Source organism: Vespula pensylvanica, chromosome 5 (assembly GCF_014466175.1).
Source record: "Vespula pensylvanica isolate Volc-1 chromosome 5, ASM1446617v1, whole genome shotgun sequence".
In the NCBI taxonomy this organism is placed as follows: domain Eukaryota; kingdom Metazoa; phylum Arthropoda; class Insecta; order Hymenoptera; family Vespidae; genus Vespula; species Vespula pensylvanica.
Genome location: NC_057689.1, coordinates 3,356,005 through 3,376,459, shown reverse-complemented (window position 1 = coordinate 3,376,459; position 20,455 = coordinate 3,356,005). Strand labels below are relative to the sequence as shown.

At 32.5% G+C, this 20,455-nt stretch overlaps 5 protein-coding genes and 1 long non-coding RNA gene across 12 annotated transcripts; 2 read left to right on the top strand and 4 right to left on the bottom strand.

Moving 5' to 3' along the window:
* Positions 1–655: 655 nt before the first annotated feature.
* Positions 656–2,918, top strand: LOC122629391 (protein I'm not dead yet-like). Its single transcript, XM_043812775.1, has 8 exons — positions 656–678; positions 760–880; positions 954–1,435; positions 1,537–1,849; positions 1,918–2,060; positions 2,120–2,214; positions 2,286–2,569; positions 2,632–2,918. Exons 1-8 carry the CDS (start codon positions 656–658, stop codon positions 2,905–2,907), a joined length of 1,737 nt encoding a protein of 578 aa, XP_043668710.1. The 3' UTR covers positions 2,908–2,918.
* A 43-nt stretch (positions 2,919–2,961) lies between these two features.
* On the bottom strand, positions 2,962–4,868 carry LOC122629444 (PAXIP1-associated glutamate-rich protein 1). Its single transcript, XM_043812854.1, has 3 exons — positions 4,357–4,868; positions 4,074–4,234; positions 2,962–3,976 (listed from the first exon to the last, which is right to left on the bottom strand). The coding sequence occupies exons 1-3, from the start codon at positions 4,423–4,425 to the stop codon at positions 3,745–3,747; spliced, it is 462 nt and encodes a 153-aa protein (XP_043668789.1). The 5' UTR covers positions 4,426–4,868; the 3' UTR covers positions 2,962–3,744.
* Positions 4,869–6,008: 1,140 nt separating this feature from the next.
* LOC122629573 lies at positions 6,009–8,067 on the bottom strand. The gene is made up of 2 exons (XR_006327292.1): positions 7,926–8,067; positions 6,009–7,850 (listed from the first exon to the last, which is right to left on the bottom strand). It is a non-coding gene; the product is annotated as an uncharacterized LOC122629573 (long non-coding RNA).
* On the top strand, positions 6,518–8,771 carry LOC122629572 (gustatory receptor for sugar taste 43a-like). Its single transcript, XM_043813131.1, has 8 exons — positions 6,518–6,652; positions 6,723–6,924; positions 6,989–7,205; positions 7,309–7,642; positions 7,782–7,862; positions 7,948–8,222; positions 8,314–8,472; positions 8,613–8,771. Exons 1-8 carry the CDS (start codon positions 6,529–6,531, stop codon positions 8,769–8,771), a joined length of 1,551 nt encoding a protein of 516 aa, XP_043669066.1. The 5' UTR covers positions 6,518–6,528.
* A 231-nt stretch (positions 8,772–9,002) lies between these two features.
* On the bottom strand, positions 9,003–16,322 carry LOC122629566 (myotubularin-related protein 3). 7 transcript variants are annotated; one of them, XM_043813116.1, is made up of 17 exons: positions 15,866–16,321; positions 15,158–15,215; positions 14,716–15,042; positions 14,381–14,567; positions 14,126–14,304; positions 13,853–14,054; positions 13,564–13,754; positions 13,296–13,491; positions 13,051–13,236; positions 12,793–12,957; positions 12,428–12,678; positions 12,087–12,323; positions 11,725–12,007; positions 11,024–11,125; positions 10,429–10,613; positions 9,995–10,296; positions 9,003–9,403 (listed from the first exon to the last, which is right to left on the bottom strand). In XM_043813116.1, the coding sequence occupies exons 3-17, from the start codon at positions 15,021–15,023 to the stop codon at positions 9,375–9,377; spliced, it is 3,003 nt and encodes a 1,000-aa protein (XP_043669051.1). In that variant the 5' UTR covers positions 15,024–15,042; positions 15,158–15,215; positions 15,866–16,321; the 3' UTR covers positions 9,003–9,374. The 7 variants fall into 7 exon arrangements, with proteins under 7 accessions (XP_043669051.1, XP_043669050.1, XP_043669056.1 ...); XM_043813115.1 differs by having other exon boundaries at positions 16,021–16,321; XM_043813121.1 differs by having other exon boundaries at positions 9,003–9,161; positions 16,021–16,321.
* Positions 16,323–16,742: 420 nt separating this feature from the next.
* On the bottom strand, positions 16,743–18,355 carry LOC122629570 (protein OPI10 homolog). Its single transcript, XM_043813127.1, has 3 exons — positions 18,183–18,355; positions 17,847–17,976; positions 16,743–17,767 (listed from the first exon to the last, which is right to left on the bottom strand). Exons 1-3 carry the CDS (start codon positions 18,213–18,215, stop codon positions 17,337–17,339), a joined length of 594 nt encoding a protein of 197 aa, XP_043669062.1. The 5' UTR covers positions 18,216–18,355; the 3' UTR covers positions 16,743–17,336.
* Positions 18,356–20,455: the final 2,100 nt, after the last annotated feature.

Sequence of the window (20,455 nt, the reverse complement as noted above, 5' to 3'; positions counted from 1 at the left end):
GTACTTTTTGACCGATTTTGACGAACAAGGTATTATTTTGAAGATGAATTATTTTAAACGAAAAGATAGCTTTACGGATTTTAAAAAAGCTTCATTTTTATTGAAAACGATCTTGTTAAAAAATACTGTGTTTTCGAGAAGAGATAATAAATAAATTTATATTATATATTGTATTACTTTAATAAAAATCACGCATGATACGTTTCTCAGAGCCGATAGGATCTAGACCGAGTCGGATCAAATAGAGATAGGCCGGGACAGATATCCAGATATAAATATGGAAAACTGAAAAAAGTAAGAGCCTACTAAAACTAAATTTTAAGTCGCACTAAGCTGATAGTTAGATTATACATAAGAGGAATAGAACTTACATGGTCTGAACAATATTCCCTTATCGCACTTATAGTTCATATTTTTGTTATATATACGATACAACTGAAGTTATCCATGTTTCGAACAAAATGTGGTCAATAACTTTAAGCAAATAAAAAACAATAGATGCGAAATGTATATAAATCAATATGAATTTAGCGGTACAAATACATAGAAATTAAAGTATACAAAAATTTATTATCTTAGCGAAAAAAGTTGTTCATCGGTCTCTTAAAGAGTTGGTTTCTAGTATTGAAACAAATCTTGTAAAAAAAAAAAAAAAATGGCTGACGAAGATACAGAAAGGTAAGTAAAAGAAATGTTGGAAAAAAGGATAATAAGATAAAAATCTTTAACGGTTTCTTATCAATATAATGTCTTGTAAAGACGAGAAAAAGTTACTTATGGAAGATTAACACTCATCTTCTTGGGAACCTATTGGAAAATATTGTTTGCCATTCTCTGGCCTCTACTTCTATTACCACCTTTAATAATTTATAATTATATGGTATTCTGTTAATGCAAATATGAAAATTCATATAAAAAATTGATATATTATTTAAATATTATTTCATCCATAGGAAGTTAGATGTGCTTTCGTTGTATTGATAATGGCTGGATATTGGATAACAGAAGTATTTCCTATGGCAATCACCTCATTAATACCTATTGTACTTTTCCCCTGTTTTGGTATACTTAATACAGCCGAAACATGTTCCTGTTACATGAACGATACGATAATGGTCTTCATAGGTGGCTTAATACTCGCCGTAGCCATCGAACATTGCAACCTGCATCTTAGAATTGCCCTTGGAGTTATGAAAATAGTCGGTTGTAGTCATAGTCGACTACTTGCTAGTCTTTGCGTAGTCACCACCTTTATATCCATGTGGGTTTCAAACACAGCCGCGACGGCTATGATGTTACCGATTATCTTCGCTGTTCTTAGAGAATTAGAGGAGGTCTGTGAATTCTTGATCTTACCGATGATATATGTATTGATAAATTTATTATTGTTGATACTACTTCTCAGGCTGGATTTGGTAGAATGTTCGTGGAAGTGACTGACTTAAGAGGTGACCATGAATTGTAAGAATCCTCGCTTAACTTTCTAAAAACTTTTTCCTTATTCCCTTCTGCATATATATATTTTTCTTTATACAGTACAATAAAACCAACAAAGATCACTATGAGCTATCTTCTAATAACCGCATATTCTGCTACTTTTGGTGGAACGGGAACTCTCGTTGGTACCGGAACAAATCTTACATTCAAAGGAATTTATGAGAGTACCTTCCCTATGACCGAAGGAATCAATTTCACCGCTTGGATGATAGCTTCGTTTCCACAAATGGTCCTTAATTCTTTTTGCACCTGGCTCTACGTCCGAATAGCTTTTTTGGGATATTTAAGACCAAAGAGTAAAGATGCCTTGGCAGCTACAATAGGCAAAGAAGGCGAAATAATTGCAAACAATGTAAATCCGATTATATTGATCAGATAACGATAATATTAACTTATTTTCATAAGACGTAATATTCGTAGGTCGTAAAGGAGCGATACTCAAATCTAGGTCCCATCTCGTTTCACGAAATAAGCGTTGCTTTACTGTTTCTAATATGTATTTTCTTATGGATATTTAGAAAACCTAATTTCATCATTGGATGGTCCGAATATATAACAGATATGTACGTATTAAACAATATCCAATCATTTATGTTTGTCTATTCGTCGATTATCTTCACAGAGAAATAAAGGATTCGACACCAGTTATATTTGTTTCAATTCTTATGTTCTTCATACCAAAATATCCTGCTTTTATTTATTCCTGGAGCAAAGATCGTAAATATGATTCAAATTATTAAAAAAATATATAGTTTTATATGTTGCATAATCAATTGTGTATCACGTAGCTACAAAAAGACCAATCAAATCATCGGAAGGCTTGATAACTTGGAAAGTCATTGAAACTAAAATGCCATGGAGCTTGATGTTTCTACTAGGTGGTGGTTTTGCAATTTCGAAAGGAAGTGTTCATTCTTCCTTAGCCAAACTAATCGGTCAATCCCTTACACCACTTAAAATTTTACCACCTATTATTATAATGGTATGCATCTGTTTTTTCGTGGGTATAATTACAGAATTTACATCGAACGTGGGCATCGCCAATATAACATTGCCAGTTATTGCTCAAATGGTATAGTATTATCTTAAATTTCATTTCTCATCTTTATATTACATTAATTTTTATATTTACAGAGTATAGCCATGGAATTACATCCTATGTATTTAATGGTACCAGCTACGTTAATGTGCTCATTTTCATTTCGTCTACCGGTTGGTACTCCACCAAATGCTCTCATAACAGTCGCAGGTCATATTCCAACTAAATGGTTGATGCTCGCAGGATGTGTACCTTCTCTTTACAGTTTATTGATACAAGTACTTTTATTCCCAGTATGGGGCGTCTATATATACGATATTTACGAATTTCCTGATTGGGCTAGACAACCACAAAAAGAAGAGAATATATGAACACACGTACGCGTGCACACGAAGATTATGTTCATGTAAATCAATTTCTGAACATCAATAAATACAACATTTTAATTTGTTTAAAATTACATTTATATTACAATGATACATGATTCTTCTAAGTACTTTTGTACAATGCATGTTCATTTTTAAATTGAAGATCTTAATTAAGTGTAGAGATTTACAAAGAAGTTTTAAGGATTTAGATATTATATTAAAAATCAGCATATATATATGTTAATTTAATAATTAATAATATTTAAAGGATCGATATAAAAAAAAAAAAACACCAGAATTTTGTTGATTAAAATTATGCATTGTGCATCATTATCCCGTACTACTCTTTCGTCTTTTCTCTTTCTCAAATGTCTTCAAATTTTTGAAATTGTAATAAATTGTTTAAAATTGATTCATATATTATGCTTATTTCAATAGATAACTCTGTTTCAAGTAAAAAGAAAAAATATAGAAATTTGGTATGCTTAATTCAGAACAAATAAAAAAATAAACTGGATGTAGGAAATTTAGGGCTTCCTCACATAGCTATTTCTTTCTTGATCTATCAAATATAATTAAATTATATCCTCACAGAGGATAATAAAAAGTACCTTTCATGAGGTAAAAAATTTGTTTAAGTTAGCAAATATAAAATTTCCTTTAAGAACTATTTTTGATCAGTTTTCATGTCCATATTGTACTCATATACAATACACAGTCTTTCTATTCAAGATCTTATACGCAAAAAAAAATAAACATTTCCTCTCATTTGTCCCATATCTTGGATATATAATATGTGCTTATATCAATTTCAGTACTCTATTTATATAAAAGATAATGTTAAGTTGGTTGAGTTTTTAAACCTGGTGAATTAGGTTCACTTTTCTTTGAACTGGAATTAATTTCTTGTTGTTCCAATCTACGATGGCGTAACATAGTTGACAAAACACCATTAAAACTGGCAGTTTTTTTCTTGGCACTACCTTTAGGAGTACTTTCTCCTACTCTACGAACTGGTAATCTGGGAGATGACATTTCATCCATAAAATCAAAATCTGACTTTTCTTCAGGTCTAAAAAAGAATTGATAAATTTTACAACAGTTAAAAACTGATAATATAAAAATGTTATTAATACAAAAGATTTTAAACAAAATTGTATTTAATTTACTTATATTCTTGTGAGCCATGTTCTTGCTGACGATTACAAGAAGGAATTGGAGAAGGACCTCTTCTACCAGGGCATTTCCATTCAAGTTCTAATATACGATTATTAGCTTCCAGTCCGTCAATTAAAGAAAGTATATCTTCTGATTTTAATGTCCATTCACTCTATATAAAACAAAAATCCAATCATTGATGTTTTTAAAAACTTATAAGACGACATATGTCAATTTATACAATATACATGTTACTACTTAAACACAACTTTAAAACATATGTAAATATCTTACTTTTGAATCAACTTCATACTTTTCTTCATCCGAACATTCAACAGACCATTCTTCTTCGTTTCTATCCATAATAATATACCAAAAGTTTTCACGATAATTACGCGGTAATATTTTAAAAAATAATTACTAATATTGAGGTTATGTTCTGCATTCAAGTTGCTTCTTATTCTTGATAATAAAGTTTGACACAAAAGAACACTTCGCAACGCTGTTACGATATAAATTTATAAAAATTGATAAACAAAAACTAATAATGTTTTCATACGTTGTATATAAAAAATGAATAACATCTACAAGACACTGACATTTTTATCATAGAGATTAATAAACCTCCTTTTCAAATAAACATTTTGAATCTATATAATCCGCACAATATTATTAAAAACAAATGGTTAATATTGAAAAGAAATAAATATACGTATAAATACTCTAAAGAAATATATGTACAGGAAGAAGTATTACTGCGAAGTATGACGAGTAATAAATTTCAAAACAATAATCTATAGTCGATACATGCTTCGCGTATATTATCAAGGATCAACTAAACGGAAGTGATGATAATAGCGATTCAAAAACAATTTATTCGACAGATGGCGCTGATCATTAACGTCGTCGGTAAGAAAATCAACGAATAATTCGTTTAAACGATCCAAAACGAATCAAAATCAAATTTCAATTGCAATTAATGGCTAAATTTCTTGATTAAATAATACGTTATTCAAACGATGCTAGAACTACATAATTTATGACTCGTTGTTTACAAATTAAATCAAAGATTCTTACAGGTGGGTCAAGTTAAATATTAAAATATGAGAGTAATTTACATGTTCATTAGAAAAGTTTATTAGAAGCGTATTATGAAAAATGAAAGCTTTCGAAGTGCATCTCGGCTCGTATATTTGAAAAGTCTTGAATTAAATTATTCATTAGTCATTTAAAACGTTCGATCAAGTGTTACATACATATGTATTTTGATTCATAATTTCTTATCCAGATGCAAGACAAATGAAGATCCATCGATGGGGTCGATAATAATCAAGCAAAGCAGATAAGAACAATGACTAAACGACTCGGGAATCAACAAATCGACAATAAATTTAACGTTCTACGTAAACATGAAAAAAAATGTGAGAAAAAAAGCTCGGAATAAATCATGCCTACACAGATGTGGGAAAAAAAAAAAAGAAAGAAAAATACTTCATTAAAAATAAAGAAACTAATGAGATGTTCCATACATATGTTCCATACGTATGATACGCTCAACAGCAATAATATATCAAGTCAAGCAAAGCATACAATTACAGGAGATACATATCAAGCTATTTCATCGAAAATTATATATAGATCTGTACGATCGAAGTTACGTTGTTTATTCAACCTAGGTGTGTTTCTTTTTCGCAAGGTTCACCGTTGATTATCGATAGAATAGTTCTTGTCCGGACACTCGAAGATGATGTAAAGTGTACAATATTATAACAAAAAAATGTATGAATGCGGGGAGAAATTCTTTTTATCGAATTATCGTTACCCACACAATTTGTTTCAATGAAATAAATAATCAAAAAAGAAAAGAAAAAAAGAACAAAAAAATTGCAAACAAAATGATCGACAGGAGAACCGAATAAAACGTGAGGAAAAAAAAACATCTATAGTTAAAAAAATATTCAATGTGTTATTAACATACTTACGTACATATATATATATATATAATACTTTGTGTACTTTACAAGAATTTCATTCTATGTGCGTCCGTCCACCCACTAATGCAAACATCGTATATAAATGTTTTCAAAGGATAGCCATCGCGCGCTGAAGAACCACTCGTTCAACAACAATAATTATCCGTCGACGATCTGACGCGAATGGATGGACACAACAAGCGATACAATAAAGGTACGCGCAGTACGATGTACGTGGAAGTTCGTTTCTCATCGGTATTCCTTAGAACGAGAAGATATTCTTTCTAGTCCACTCGTTCTAACGCGAAAAAGTATATTTCAGTACCTACAAATAATATCAAACGGCGAACTATGATCTTTAAATAATAGAGATAATCAAAACGCAAACATAATTACGTATTTATTACTTTGATTGATATTCCAACGATAAGATTCGATATTCTTCCTAAAAAGAAGAAAAAAAAAGACAGAGAGAGAGAGAGAGAAAACAAACATGTATTTTTTGATCAAAAAAGAATTTTATGATAATACTATTTACGAAGAAAATATTTTACCAGGGGAACGTGAAGGAACTAATACAGAAACTAGAATGCACATGAGGAACAAACGTGAGAACAGTGAGTTGATAGACTTATATAAAGATTTCTAAACGTAAATTTAATTACACTAATTTAATGAAATTTTTAGGGAAACGAGGAAATATTAAAGTAAGCGATATTAAAAAAGAAGGAATGGAGATAAACAGGACAATGGTGAATAGCGATATCTTTCAAGCTCTTTTCCCTATTTATCATATCAGCAAGGCGTGTGGTTTGCTTCCAGTTCGTTTCACGAAACAACCTCATGGCCGATACCAAGGTCGTTTGCAAATGTTTGATGTAATTTACTGGTAAGACTTGTATTTTTTTAAATAATTTTCTTGATAGATCAATCAATTATTCGTTTCTACTCAGCATATTTCTTCTTGGAGTTATCATGGGTTTAGAAGCTTGGGGTCTATGGCGAGAAATGAGAGATGGCTGGGAAAATAGCACCAGGCTAAAATCTCGTTCAGCCGTAATACCAACTTGTAGTGATATTCTTGGAGTAATAATATTGGCTATTATTGCTGTATTAGGTTCGCCATTTCGTTGGAAACACGGGCAGATTGTTCTTAATAACTTGGCCGAGGTGAATTGAAAGAATTTCGTCGTGAGATTGCCCATAAAGTTTATATTTTTCATTTTCTTCATTTCTTGTTCTATTTCTCATTTCCATTATATATGAAAATCAGATCGACGAAACGTTGGGTATCGTTGCACCGAAGAAAACTCGTAGATGTAGCATTGTCTTAGTTACTTGTGCTCTTACCTATCTTGTTATATTATCGAGTCTCGACATATGTTGGTGGGATCGCGATTCGAAAGCAAATAAAAAAATGAAGGACAAGGGTGCGATAAACTACTTGCCAATTTATATCATGTATATGATCATCATTATATTGGAAATCCAATATAGTCTTATCACATATAACGTATATCAGAGATTTGTGAGGCTTAACAAATGTCTTGAAAGTATCTTAAAGACGGGCAAGGTGACCGATCATTTTAGAAAAGATCTTGGCTTGGGTGAGTACTATACTTCTCTTGTTTCATTTTTTCGTGATAATAATTAAGATACGAATCGTGTCGCATGGCCAGATCAAAATGATCTGTACGATAATAACCTTTTTTTTTTTTTTTTTTCTTTATAAACGCTAACACACAGCCGGCGATTTTAAAACTCGAGAACAACCAGCTTCGTACATTCGTATATCCAAGCCCTTAGAATGGTATCCTGTTGGATTTGGTAAATTAATACAATATATAATAACAATAAACTTGATCGAATGACTCGAATAGAAAAACTTACCGCATTCTATTCGTATTTTTAGAAACGAAGAATTTTGCAAATAATATAGCTCAACTCGTGACGGTGCACTCGTCTCTATGCGACACGGTTTCATCTATAAATAATGCCTTCGGTGTCGTCATGGTAGTAGTCACTCTCACCTGCCTCTTGCATCTGATTATTACACCCTATTTTCTAATAGAAGAAGTCAATGGAAATCGTCAATGGTTGTCCCTTATAGTTCAGACCGCATGGTGCATCTTACATGTCACGAGAATGCTTATAATCATACAACCTACTTATTCCACTGTCATTCAGGTGAAATGTTTTATTGACCCGATCGGTATCGTCTGAACTTTAACAACACATAATGTTTACAACTTAAAAAAGTAAAAACTCTCGTTTACAGGCAAAAAAGACGGCTATTCTCGTTAGCCAACTGCTTTCTTCTAATCCAAATGTGGAATGTAGAAGACATTTGGAAGTTTTTTCGCTTCAAATACTACATCGACCTTTGGACTTTACTGCTTGTGGACTTTTCTCTTTAGATAGATCTCTCGTTACATCGGTAAGCGATACAGCACGGAAAAGTGAATATCGTTAGGCTTATTTTCATTCGACTCCTCTTATTGAGAATCTTGTATAAGTTGACAGATTTCATCGATATCGCTCGTTATTCATAATATATTACTGGTGCCAATGTTTCAGATTGCCGGCGCGGTAACGACGTATCTCGTAATTCTCATACAATTTCAAAAAGAAGACACTACGAAGGACGATGTTGATAACATTTTGAAAAATGCTACGCAAATTTTGAAAAATGCCTCGTCTCTCCACAATCTCACATCGATCAAACATAATTCATAAATTTTCTTTCTTTTTCTTTTTTTTTTTGTTTTTTTTTTTTTTTGTTTTTTTTTACAGACGTTATAAGTAAATATTACATACACAATTGACGTCTTCGTTTAATTAATAAACTGTATGAACTTTGAACGTTCCAATAGAGTCAAATAAAGCTCAATGTACAATTCGGTGTCCATTTATATGGACTAGTCAATTGAAATAGGCATACGGTAATTATATAAATATAGGCATGCGGCAGTTATACAAATAGTTTATATAAATACAATATTCTGTCCACTTTTAATTTATGCACTGATATACACATATATAATATTTATCCATGTTACAGTAGTTCGTAGATTTAATCGCCTCGTCCGTTGTTTCGTAGAACTATTTATCTGCCGTTTTACCCACCTGTTATAATAACAATAAATGTAATGGTGGATGAAATATATGTTTGGAATGTCCCCGTGTAATGTCGTATCGTTTACTTTCATGTAAAAATGTTGTGTTCGAAAATTGCTAATTACAGTAGATCTATTGCCCAATAAATATATGCACTCTGTATAAATGTATATTATATAGATTGACCGATACTTTATCTCCGCAAATTCTCTTCGTATCATCTTATGAGATGAAAAGGAAGAAGGATACATCTAAAAAAAAAGTGTTGGCACTATACAAATGCGGTGGGATACCACGATGACATTTAATATTCCAATTCTCATACACGGCGACAATATACAAATACAGTTTCGTCGTAACGTTACCCGGCTGCTAATTAATTACACAATAGAGAGACTATTAATTAGCAGTATATCCCGCCTAGCGCCTAAAATTAGACATCAGTCACAGCCTATCCAAAACATGCCTCACCTTCTCTTGCTCTACTATCGTATCGATATACCTAAAAACGGGAAACTCGAAGAATTTCTTTGAAGGAAATCAAGAATTTTAGATCGAGTTACTCATAAGGTATATACAGCTTCGTATACTGACTCCTTTTTTGCTGCTATACACTTTTCGTACAAATTATTACTCTAGCAATAAATATTAGATCACTTAAAGAATCTAACGCGTATCTTCTTAGCAACGCGTATCTCATTTATGTATACGATACAAATTATGTATAAATCCGATAGCAATGATTACGCATCGGAAACAGATAATGCTCGGCATTATTGAAAGTGAGACCCAAACTGCATTTTCCAGTCGCGATATCAAACCAAACGCTCAATTCACCGTACCTGCTGTAATGGACGGTTGTGATTTCTGATGAGCAGCCTGCAATAAGTTGTCGCAGCAAGTATCCTTCGTCATCGAGATAGGCTTTGCCCTTTGGTAAGTCACCAATGTTTCTGAATTAGATGATAGATCCGTTTCGTGATCTACTTTATTCTGATGTCGAGCACTGCACTGGCAAGGACTTGTATGATGATGAAGTCGAGAGAAGCAATCTTTGCAAACTCTTACAGGATTATAAAGTTGTTCACTGGGTAACGGCGTAGAGTTTTCTGAACAATCCGCACAGAATATCTTGCCGCAGCATCTACAAGAATAACATTGATTCTTATCCATTCCTTCTAATCACGCTATTCTTACCGATTCATTTCATTTCTTTCATATTTTTCCTTCCATCCACACTCTCTTGTTTCGAATATTCTGTTATATTGTTACATACCTGCAATGATGTTTACGTCTACCAAGCCAAAATTCTGTGTTGCAACCCATGCAACGATTTACTGCATGATCTGGAACCCAAAGAGTTGGAGCTGGTACCAAGTCTTCGACGGCCTCCCATGACATATCCGATGGTAAGGATTCTCCGTGTTCTCCAGCACTGCCCACCGAATCAGGCAGTGAACCCTGTAACTCGACAATTCGTTGCTCATCATTTTTTAAAATATCTTTACACCTCTCTGCACTCTTTCGATATATGAAACAGAAATATAAATTAAATATGCAATGCCTCATAACTATTGACCTGTTAGTAACTTTCCGAAAAATGGATCGCAAGAAAACAAGTGTGACGTAAATAGCAGGAACGCAATGATATTCAATAAAATGTTTCGACCTATACCAATAATCGGACTGACAAAATGGAAGCTTCTTTCTTCAGAATCTTCAATTAAATGTCTACATAATATGTAATATTCAACGATCAGGCGATCCATACAGTTAAAATTTCAGTAACATACTTTCTGTATAAAGAAATACCATACAAATTAAATAAGCCTGGAGCAACTTTAAACGGTTAATCTTAATACTAGACTTACAATATCATCAATACGATCGGTATCTGCATTGTGGTTGCACACTTGTTTAATTAATGCTAGCCTTGTTGTATGTAATTCCTTTCGTAATGCTTCTTCCTTTAGCTAAAGAAACAGGCATACAGCAACATTCAGTACAATATTAAAGAAAGGTGTTTTGAGAATAAGTCAACTAAAATCTGATGTTTATAAAAAATTATGACATTTTATTATTTAAGTCAGTCATGGGCAACCTACATTCCCCGATGTAACCCATTAACACTTTGAATACCCAAAAAATCCATAAGAACAATTTACAACTCGCGTCCGATCTTTCTTAGGTAATCGAAGGTTAATACAAATTTCCTTCTTTTTCAAATTTCAATGAATTCAGAAAAAATGAATGTTTCATTGTTTTCAGTCAACATATAATTAATACTTAACGAAATCGTTCTTGCTTGGGTAAAAAATTTGGTTAAGACATTTATGGATGGCGAAGTCCCTGCGGAAACACATGCATCAATAGTAAATGAATGACGTGACACTCCAAGTGTTAATTCTCTCGTTGATAAAATTTCTAAAAAAATTTTGTTAATGGATTTACAAAATAAACATAACAGAATATAATTACAATTTTTTTAAAGGTAGCTCATGCCTGGCTTAAGTCAATGACGAATGATCTTATATTAAAAATTGATTTTTTGTCTCTTTAATCGTTTGTATACCTTGTGCTCGACGATAATCTGTTGTACTCGTAACTGAACATCACAATGAATAACAGGAAGACCATCGACGTCATCCAGCCTATCAGGATTATCTAATATAACATCCTGGTGGGTTGGAGAAGCTGGACATATGCTACTCGGTGTTCTTGATATCAATGGAGCACTGGTATCACTGACATCGCTACCCTCATTGTGATTACGATTACAGGAACAAGTACCACGTCCCGTTGTGCCAGTTTCAATCCATGGTGAGATACTATCTTGTCCTACATTTGTTTGCAATCTGCAATTCGACATTGTATCGACATAAATATTTTGTACGATCATACCCTCATAAATTTGTAACTTTTTCTAAAACCTACATTTCTTTTTCCCCGTTTACAACGCTAACAAGCGAATCATTGTTCGGTATTAATGTATCTGTAGAACTATCCACCGATGGATTAGCAGGTGACTCGCTCGATGCTTGCACTGTAGTATACTGTTTGGTCTTAATGTCAGTCTCTGATGGATCTGCTTCTACAGCTTCAAATTTGCTATCATCTACGTTATTTACTATTTTTTCAGCCTCAACTTCCAAATTTAAGGAATCAAATTTTCTACGAAAGTATTATTAAAATAATTAAATAATTATATACAATATATATATATATATATATATGTGTGTGTGTGTGTACAAGCATCTATTTAAATTATTATTTACTTTTCCACGGAAATACTTGGATCGCTAAGTCTGCGATGAAGGTAGGCTACATGATCGGGGGCGTGTATAAGATCCCCGTAAGAACGTGTTTTAGTCATTTGTCCTTGTGGTTCTTCACTTTCACCTCCTTCTATATCTATCATCGTAACTCTTTGCTTATCGTCCCTAATACCAAGTGAGGATTCCATAGAACCTAAATATACTTCCGACCACAGAACAAGATCTCGTACGTTACAACTTGGCCATAATACCTAAGAATAATTTATATAGTTATATCGTTTAATCGATGAACGCAATATGCTCGAAAGTGTTAAAATACTTCGTGAACGTATAGATTAAAAAATATAAGAAAGAAATAATCATACTTGATTTTTTAAAGGTGAATACAAATGATTAACAAACAAAGAAGAGTTAAGAAATCGCCATACTGAAAAAGTACGTTCTTGTATTCTTAACTGTAATCTCTCCTGTCTTGTGTTACATAAAAATGTACCAAAGAGTTGTGAATATGTATGCTGTGCTAATTTTACCTAGAACATAAATTAAAAATGTTTATTTTTTTCTATATGTTTTATATATACTTTTTAACGATACATACTATTATAATAAATTACACGACTTACAAGATATGCAGGAGACATTTGAAAACTACACTGAAACTGTTGAATTAACTGATGTACACAATCAAGCCATTGTAAAAATACTGGGCAACGTTCGTTTGGATCTTCGCAACCGACTGTTTGTCCACAGCGATCAGCAAATTTATGTCCAAAGTCTAACCATTCTCTCTCACATAATATTTGAAATCCCTACATTTAAAAATTCTCCATGTATTCCATAATAAATATGGGAAGTATTATGATTTTACCTCCATAGTGCGGTAATAGGGATCTAATAATATCTGTGCTAAGGCAACAATCTGAGGTGTCCTATCCCAACCATCACTACAATGCACTAATACTGGTCGTCCATCTCGTTCGATAGCTGATGCAACTGTAACTGCAGCGCGCAATAAACCTGACATATGTTGTAACCATCTAGTACCTTCCAACAAACTCAACCAACTATAACAATGCACACAGAGCATTAAATCATTCGAAAATAATTCATATTTATTTATTATTTAATTAACTCACTTTGGTTGATCAGCATCAGATGCACACAATTGTCTAACAGCATGAAAACTTTTTCTTATAGAATGTATGTTTGCCAGATTCATAAACTGAATATCACAACTTGGATAATATTCAGGACATTCGCAACCGCCGCCTCGTGCTCTATTTGCAACAGCAGTTGTATAAGATCTAGCATCCACGATTAGAACTTTCTACAAAACAATTACAAACAGATTTATAAATTTTATTAACTTCATATTTTTTTATTATCTTTTTTTTTTTATTATCTTTAAATAAAATTTATATTTACTTTCGTAACACTTGGAGTAATCGCATCGTCTCCGACGTCAGAATAGTTAATAGGTGAGTCAACCATTGTGGATTCCCCTTTATCATAGGAACATGCATCAGACAAAGCTTTTAAAAGATCCTCATCTTCAGAACTTCTCCAACCCAACCAACCAACTTCTGGTTGACTGCTACGAGCTATTACCGTTCCATTGTTCACATGTCTTAAAATAAAAAATTTAATCGTAAAGCATAGTAGATTGAGTTATATTAGAAATTATTTTTATTATTTCACCTCCATACTACTGCAGGAATTCGTCTGGAACTTCTGAATTTAGCAACAGTCTCCAGAGTTTCGTCGGAAATGCAAGCAGGAACCAAGAGTTGTGGCGGATAAGATGGACACATTCTATAATCCTTATTTATCTGACTTATGCGCCATGTACCATGAAGATTAAATTTCAATCGTTCCACCTTCATAATCATACAAAAGCGTTATACAGTAACTAAAATATTTAAATATATATTATATTAAATTATCAAATTTTACCTCTGAATTAAAAGTAGAAATATAAGAACTGTTATCTTTTCCAAGCCTAGGATAGTCTTTACCCTCTTCTATAGACCATGCGTAATACGCAAAAGCAAATATGTCCTCAATACTTTTACGTGGATAAGTTACTTTATGTAATCGTTTGAACCATTCCAAACAATGCTCGTTAGTGGAAAATGCACAGCTAAAACGTTATGACAATATTCTCCTGCTTAAAATGGTTACATAAGTCTGTGACAAGCAATACTAAATTGAATTGTAACAATAATATTTCACTGATGTATAGATCAAGACATAGCATATTGAAACTTGCTTAAATAAATCAACTATACCTCAATGATCGAGCATCTTTGCACCCAATATGCAAAAAGAAAATTTCTTTTACTTCTAATTGTTCAATAAGGCCTAACGGTATATTGTAACAGGCTTTACTCTGTTGTAAGTAAAGTCTATAATTAGAAAGGGCCAAAACGCCATCCGATATACGTCCCAATGCTACTACTGATTCTCCGCTTAAAAGCGTAAATGGGATTGTCAATGTCTGATCTTCGCATTCGAAATGTGGATGTTTTGGAAATAACTCGGATGCATGCAGATGACAAATCGATTGCAAACTGGTCGGCTCTTCGGAACTCTCCATTTCCAATCTATTTTCCGATCTATAACGAAAGAAGATACTTTTATGAAATTGCTATAAACTTTTAATTTCATATGGTATCTCTGTTTTTTATTAATACAGCCAACGTATATACTTGTAATTTACGTTAAACTTACCTATTATGAATGTTGATTCACAAATATCTAAATATATAATTAGTTTAGATTCTGCTTCCTGTAATAAATATTATAACAATTTAGTAAAATAATCAATTACATATATTTCTAACTAAATATAGATGAAATATTTGCATGTCAGTCACAGTAAAAATAATTGTAATGTATGAATTTAATTGCTTCAATGATTCTAACTTTTGTGTTCTTTCTCATGCACGATAAAATATCCAATTATCGCTATATTACATGACCAACTCGAAAAAATAATAAAAACACGCGTTAAATTACTAAAAGAACGTAAGTATATAAGTTATTGATATAAATAATTTTATATTATTAAACAAACGTGCATTTTCAAATAATACGTTTCAATATTATTTACTTTCACGAGAAATTCCGGAAATGCGTACGTCTCTTTACCGAGAATAAATATATCCGCGAACATGAGAAAGTTTCACGAATTCCTTAACATCGAATAAAGGAAAAGTATCCCTCGAACGTAGTAGTAGTTGAATGTTTATTTATTATTGCATCCTCTAATGAAATAACGAGCAATATCAAATGACTACGTCTCGATAAATCGTTTCGTAAAAAAGACTTCAAAACCATAAGAAATTTTAACGTGCAGAAAAATGTATATGTTGATTTGATAAATGTCAAAACATTAAATGCGAGAAAATCAGGTATCCTCTCGCAAAGACATCTTACTTTGGACTGCGAAGTTTCTCCGCAATTGAGGGGGAGGGGGGAGGGAAGCGATATTTGGAATTCCTGACGTCTCATACAAAATGCATCAACACTTATCTTAAATCATGAAGGACTATTAGCATTTCTGGGCAAGAAACAACAGTATCCTGCATTACCCTTATGGAAAAGTAACGTGTGACCTCGCTATACACGTAGATTGTCAGGCGCATGCAGGTATGGGATAAACGGCCGTGGAAAATCTCGCGAGCCCAACGCGATTAGTTTTCATTACGGAGGTTCATGAAAATGGCCCACATTGTATAAAACGATCTCCATCAACGATATAACTATTTATTCGTACGTCTCGGACAAACGGCGATTACGATCGATATAAATTCGATTTCTGATTAAATTTCTCTAACGAAACTCGTATGAGCGACGTGAAAGATGTACTGACAGATCAGTCTATGTACATTTTAAGCTACGTTCGCACGTACGTAAAACTGATTATTTGCGATATGGAACAAAGGTATGCAAGGTCGAGAGTGCATTGGATAATGCACTTATGGGCATTCGCCTCAACATCCAATCAAATTTTAATTTGTAAACGCTTTAAAAATGTTCACCAATCGTTATCGTCGATTATTAAATAACGATCATATTTGAATCTTATTCAAAATATAATAGATGTTTCATATGTACTCTTCCGGGGTATATAAAAATCTTAATCTTATATTTTAATTGTTTCTTTTTTTTTTTCTTTTTTCTTTTTTCGTGAATTAGATACACGCATAAAAGTATCTGTGTACTTGTAAACGTAGGATACTTTTCTCTCTCTCTCTCTCTCTCTTCTTTTTTTTTTTTCTTAATTGAAAATTGAAATTAAATTTTACAAACATAAATATTTACGTCATTTAATTTTATATAGTTTCATAATCTTGTACCATAATTTAACACGTGCCATAACATTGATAATTCTAAAAACTTACAATATTTCATACGAATTAATCAACTATAAACTGTAGTAGCTAATATATAAATATAACATATAGCTATTCTTAATATTAAATAAACCATTTTTATTAGAACTTGTCATTTTTTGACAAGTCTATTTGCTAAGTGTTTGCATTAAATATATTATGTAACGCAATATAAATGCATATTTCTATATCATGTACCTTACATAGATTTGTATTGCTGCATTAAATGCATTTATTGATTATAATAAGATGAAAAAAATATTCTTTTTTCTCGGTTTAGAGAAACTAATATACTTTTCTATTCATTCTTATTTAAGACATTGAAATATTCTTACCTACATACAAATTATATATATATATTTTTCTTTTTTTTTTTTTTGTAAGAATATAAAAGTTTACTTTATGTTGCGACATTATAATGTAAAAATATGAAGTGCTAAACAAGTGTACGTAATGTTTGACTTGTTTTACAGAAATTATGAAAAATCTAACTAATACCCTCTGAATATTCATCACGCCTTCCAAAAATTTGGATTTTGTTGTAATCTTCTTTCAAAAGTTTCATACCATCCTTGTATGGTAGACAACGGTACAAAATTTTCTGTAGGATTTGGAGTCATCTGTGGTTGAGTTATAGAAAAACTGGAGACATAATTTAAGAAGCTTGTAAGCATTTTTTGTACAAATTCTATGAAAGAATTTGTTGCTGTTTCAGAAACAGTAGCCGCTTGTTGCTCTATCACATTTAATGGATCAACAGAAATGCCTATTTGTGCTACATGAGATATCTTGCCAATTCCAAATATTCCTAAATTACTATTTTCAAATTCATGATTTTTCTTCAATGTTGATATTTTGAAAATGGCAGATGGCTTAACATTTGAAATAAATCCTAGAAACTGCCAGTTCGGTGGCGCATTTGAATCTGGCCAACTAAAATATACTGAAAAAAATGAAATTGACTGTAATGTATATAACTGAATCAAAATACTGTACTAAAACATTTTTAAAATCATCGATACCTGCACCGCCCATTCCATCAGGAAATGGAACAGTACCTGTAAGAAATACTACAATATGATTTATGTTATCGGCATCAGGTACTGTGATTAAAAATTGATTTTCTCCGATTTGTTGAAAATCCGTCTGCACCTAAAAGACGATGAAATATTCATAATAATAATTGTGTATTCACTTAATATGAAAGAGATGTTAACAGTCGATAAGCGACTTGATAGACATTAAAATTAACGTACTTTTCAAGTAGACATAAATATTTCGATCGAAGGATATAAATGATAGGTATCAGAAAAATGATAAGGATATTATCAATACGTGCTATTGGAAAATACACTTACTAAACGACCAGATACGATTATGCCGAGCATCATGAAACTGCAACTAGATCATTATAAGATAATTAGGTCATCACAATAGTTGAATAATATTATTCATTAAACATACGTGTTTACAACGTTTTTACAGTACCGACGACGCGAACGCTGCTAAGAGCGATTTGTCATAGAACATACAATCTATAAGATCGAACGTCGACAAAAAAATCAGAATCGAATATTTTGGTTAGTTTACAAGATAAGAATTGTATACGGCTTATTTGCAATTCACAAAGCATTCGCAACAAATGAGATTCAATGAGAATACCCACCGGAATATCATGCTAACAACCAATCAAATGTGATCTTAACTAATTGTCCAACGAAATAATTGGTAATAATTGGTAAGATCGTATTTAAATTTGATCAAAATAATATCGTGGTTTAATTAAAACAGCAGCTACAAATAGATAAACAATAATAAGTTTCGTTTTCAAAGTTCAGACAACGTAATTTGAGAAAATAAAGGTTAGGATCATGAAACTATTTGGATAATAAGAAATCAATGAGAAAGAAGATATTGTTTCGATATAACTGTTAATAAATGTGAACAAATTTACCATTTAATCAGATCAATAACAAAGAGAGATTACTTTTTATCTATGTTATACGTATTTACATGAATATAAGGAATAATCGACTTTCGATAAAAATCGAGCTTGTATTTCAAAACTTCATGGATTTTAAACAATGAGATCAATGGTCGCGCTAAAGTTGGAAAAGAAAAGCGAAAGAAAAAAATCGTTTGGATTCTTTGTTTGTACAAAACATGCTGCGTACGTAAAGATCGCACGATAAGAAAGCGTATGACGTCGTATATACTCATACGTATGACAATATATACACATGTCACATGATATAAGTATGTGTCATAATAACATATAATTTATAAACGATTGTATCATCTCAGTATCGGCTTCTTCGTCAGAAAATATTTTATCAAGATATTGTAACCTTTTATCCGATATCCTATTTGTCATCTTACCACTATTCTCGTTAATACGTCGTCAATCAATTCGTCGTGTTCTTGCGTTAAAGTAACAAAAAAAAAAAAAAAAAAAGAAGAAGAAAGAAACGAAAAAAGGAAACAGTTGCTTTTTGAAATACATTAAAAAATTATATAAAAATGTATATACTACTTCGACGCAAAATGATTCTTCCCTTGTTTAGAGCGAATTGAATTTCTTAAGACGCCCACTCTATTAGGACGACGTAAAAGTACGATTCGATCGACAAAGCGTAACAAGCTAGCCATACCATATTTGATCAAAAACCGCGTTCAACATTTCGCACATGGGACTCCCTTTTACTACGGAGGCAAACGGCGATTAAGAATCGATTTGAAAGGTTATCGTGTGCCAAGAGGAGAGGAGTGGAGAGCCAAAAGGGAGGTGAGGAAAGGAAAGAAAGAAAATCAAACGTCATCTTTACCCCTTCTCTTCTATGATCGCATATCATTTTCGAATCCTTGCTGCTGCTTCAGGATAACTTCGATTGATTCAGAATAATGAATGATCAAATGAGTGTATTGCTTCATACGTATAAAAGGCTCCTCGCTTACACGATATTTATATATGTGATGTGATCTCATGAGGAATGACACAAATGTAATTTGCAGGATGTAAAATTCGAAAAGCAACGTGTCCGCCCCACCATCAACCATCACTACCCCCACCACCATCCCACCACTACCCCACCACCATCTCCACCTCCCTCATTTCCATCGCCACCACCGTCTCGTGTCCCCCCTCCATCGAGAGACTAGAAGCAAGTAGTACTAGATGTTCGTAGAGGAGGTGGTAAAAGGGAGTGGGGCGAGGGTCTCATTGTTGGAAGTTTACGTCATTCCTTGAAAAACCAGTTGTTTTGAGTCGGTCGGTGCGCGCGGGTAAGCGAAAAATGTCGTCCGCTGTTCGTCTTTGATCTGAAATCTTTCTCATTTATCCGAAAGTCGTCCTTGTATATATAAATATATATATATATTATATACATACATATATGTGTGTGTGTACATACATCACACATATTCATAGATACATATATATGTATGTATATATAAATATATAGTTTCTATATAAACGGAAACATCGTACAAGTTAAAGAACGATTGTGTTAGACGGTAATCTCGAAAGCAATATTTCTGTTAAGACATACATACACAGAGAGAGAAAGAGAGAGAGAGGGAGAGAAAGAGAGAGAGAGGGAGAGAGAGAGAGAGAGAGAGAGAGAGAGAGAGA

Bases quoted from the DNA above. Each gene is read 5' to 3' on its own strand.
- LOC122629391 (XM_043812775.1), top strand. From the start codon at position 656: ATGGCTGACGAAGATACAGAAAG. The intron at 881-953 runs GTATTCTGTTAA...TTTCATCCATAG, and splicing joins TAATAATTTATAATTATATG to GAAGTTAGATGTGCTTTCGT. The intron at 1,436-1,536 runs ACTGACTTAAGA...TTCTTTATACAG, and splicing joins GTAGAATGTTCGTGGAAGTG to TACAATAAAACCAACAAAGA.
- LOC122629444 (XM_043812854.1), bottom strand. From the start codon at position 4,425: ATGGATAGAAACGAAGAAGAATGGTCTGTTGAATGTTCGGATGAAGAA. The intron at 4,235-4,356 runs GTAAGATATTTA...TGTTTTATATAG, and splicing joins AGTATGAAGTTGATTCAAAA to AGTGAATGGACATTAAAATC. The intron at 3,977-4,073 runs GTAAATTAAATA...ATTCTTTTTTAG, and splicing joins CATGGCTCACAAGAATATAA to ACCTGAAGAAAAGTCAGATT.
- LOC122629572 (XM_043813131.1), top strand. From the start codon at position 6,529: ATGTATTTTTTGATCAAAAAAGAATTTTATGATAATACTATTTACGAA. The intron at 6,653-6,722 runs GTGAGTTGATAG...TGAAATTTTTAG, and splicing joins GAGGAACAAACGTGAGAACA to GGAAACGAGGAAATATTAAA. The intron at 8,473-8,612 runs GTAAGCGATACA...CCAATGTTTCAG, and splicing joins ATAGATCTCTCGTTACATCG to ATTGCCGGCGCGGTAACGAC.
- LOC122629566 (XM_043813116.1), bottom strand. From the start codon at position 15,023: ATGGAGAGTTCCGAAGAGCCGACCAGTTTGCAATCGATTTGTCATCTG. The intron at 12,958-13,050 runs GTAAGTCGTGTA...TTTATGTTCTAG, and splicing joins AAATGTCTCCTGCATATCTT to GTAAAATTAGCACAGCATAC. The intron at 9,404-9,994 runs GTACGGTGAATT...CTTTTTTTTTAG, and splicing joins ACAACCGTCCATTACAGCAG to ATGTATCCTTCTTCCTTTTC.
- LOC122629570 (XM_043813127.1), bottom strand. From the start codon at position 18,215: ATGATGCTCGGCATAATCGTATCTGGTCGTTTA. The intron at 17,977-18,182 runs GTAAGTGTATTT...ATCGTCTTTTAG, and splicing joins TAATCGTATCTGGTCGTTTA to GTGCAGACGGATTTTCAACA. The intron at 17,768-17,846 runs GTATCGATGATT...CATTTTTTTCAG, and splicing joins TGATGGAATGGGCGGTGCAG to TATATTTTAGTTGGCCAGAT.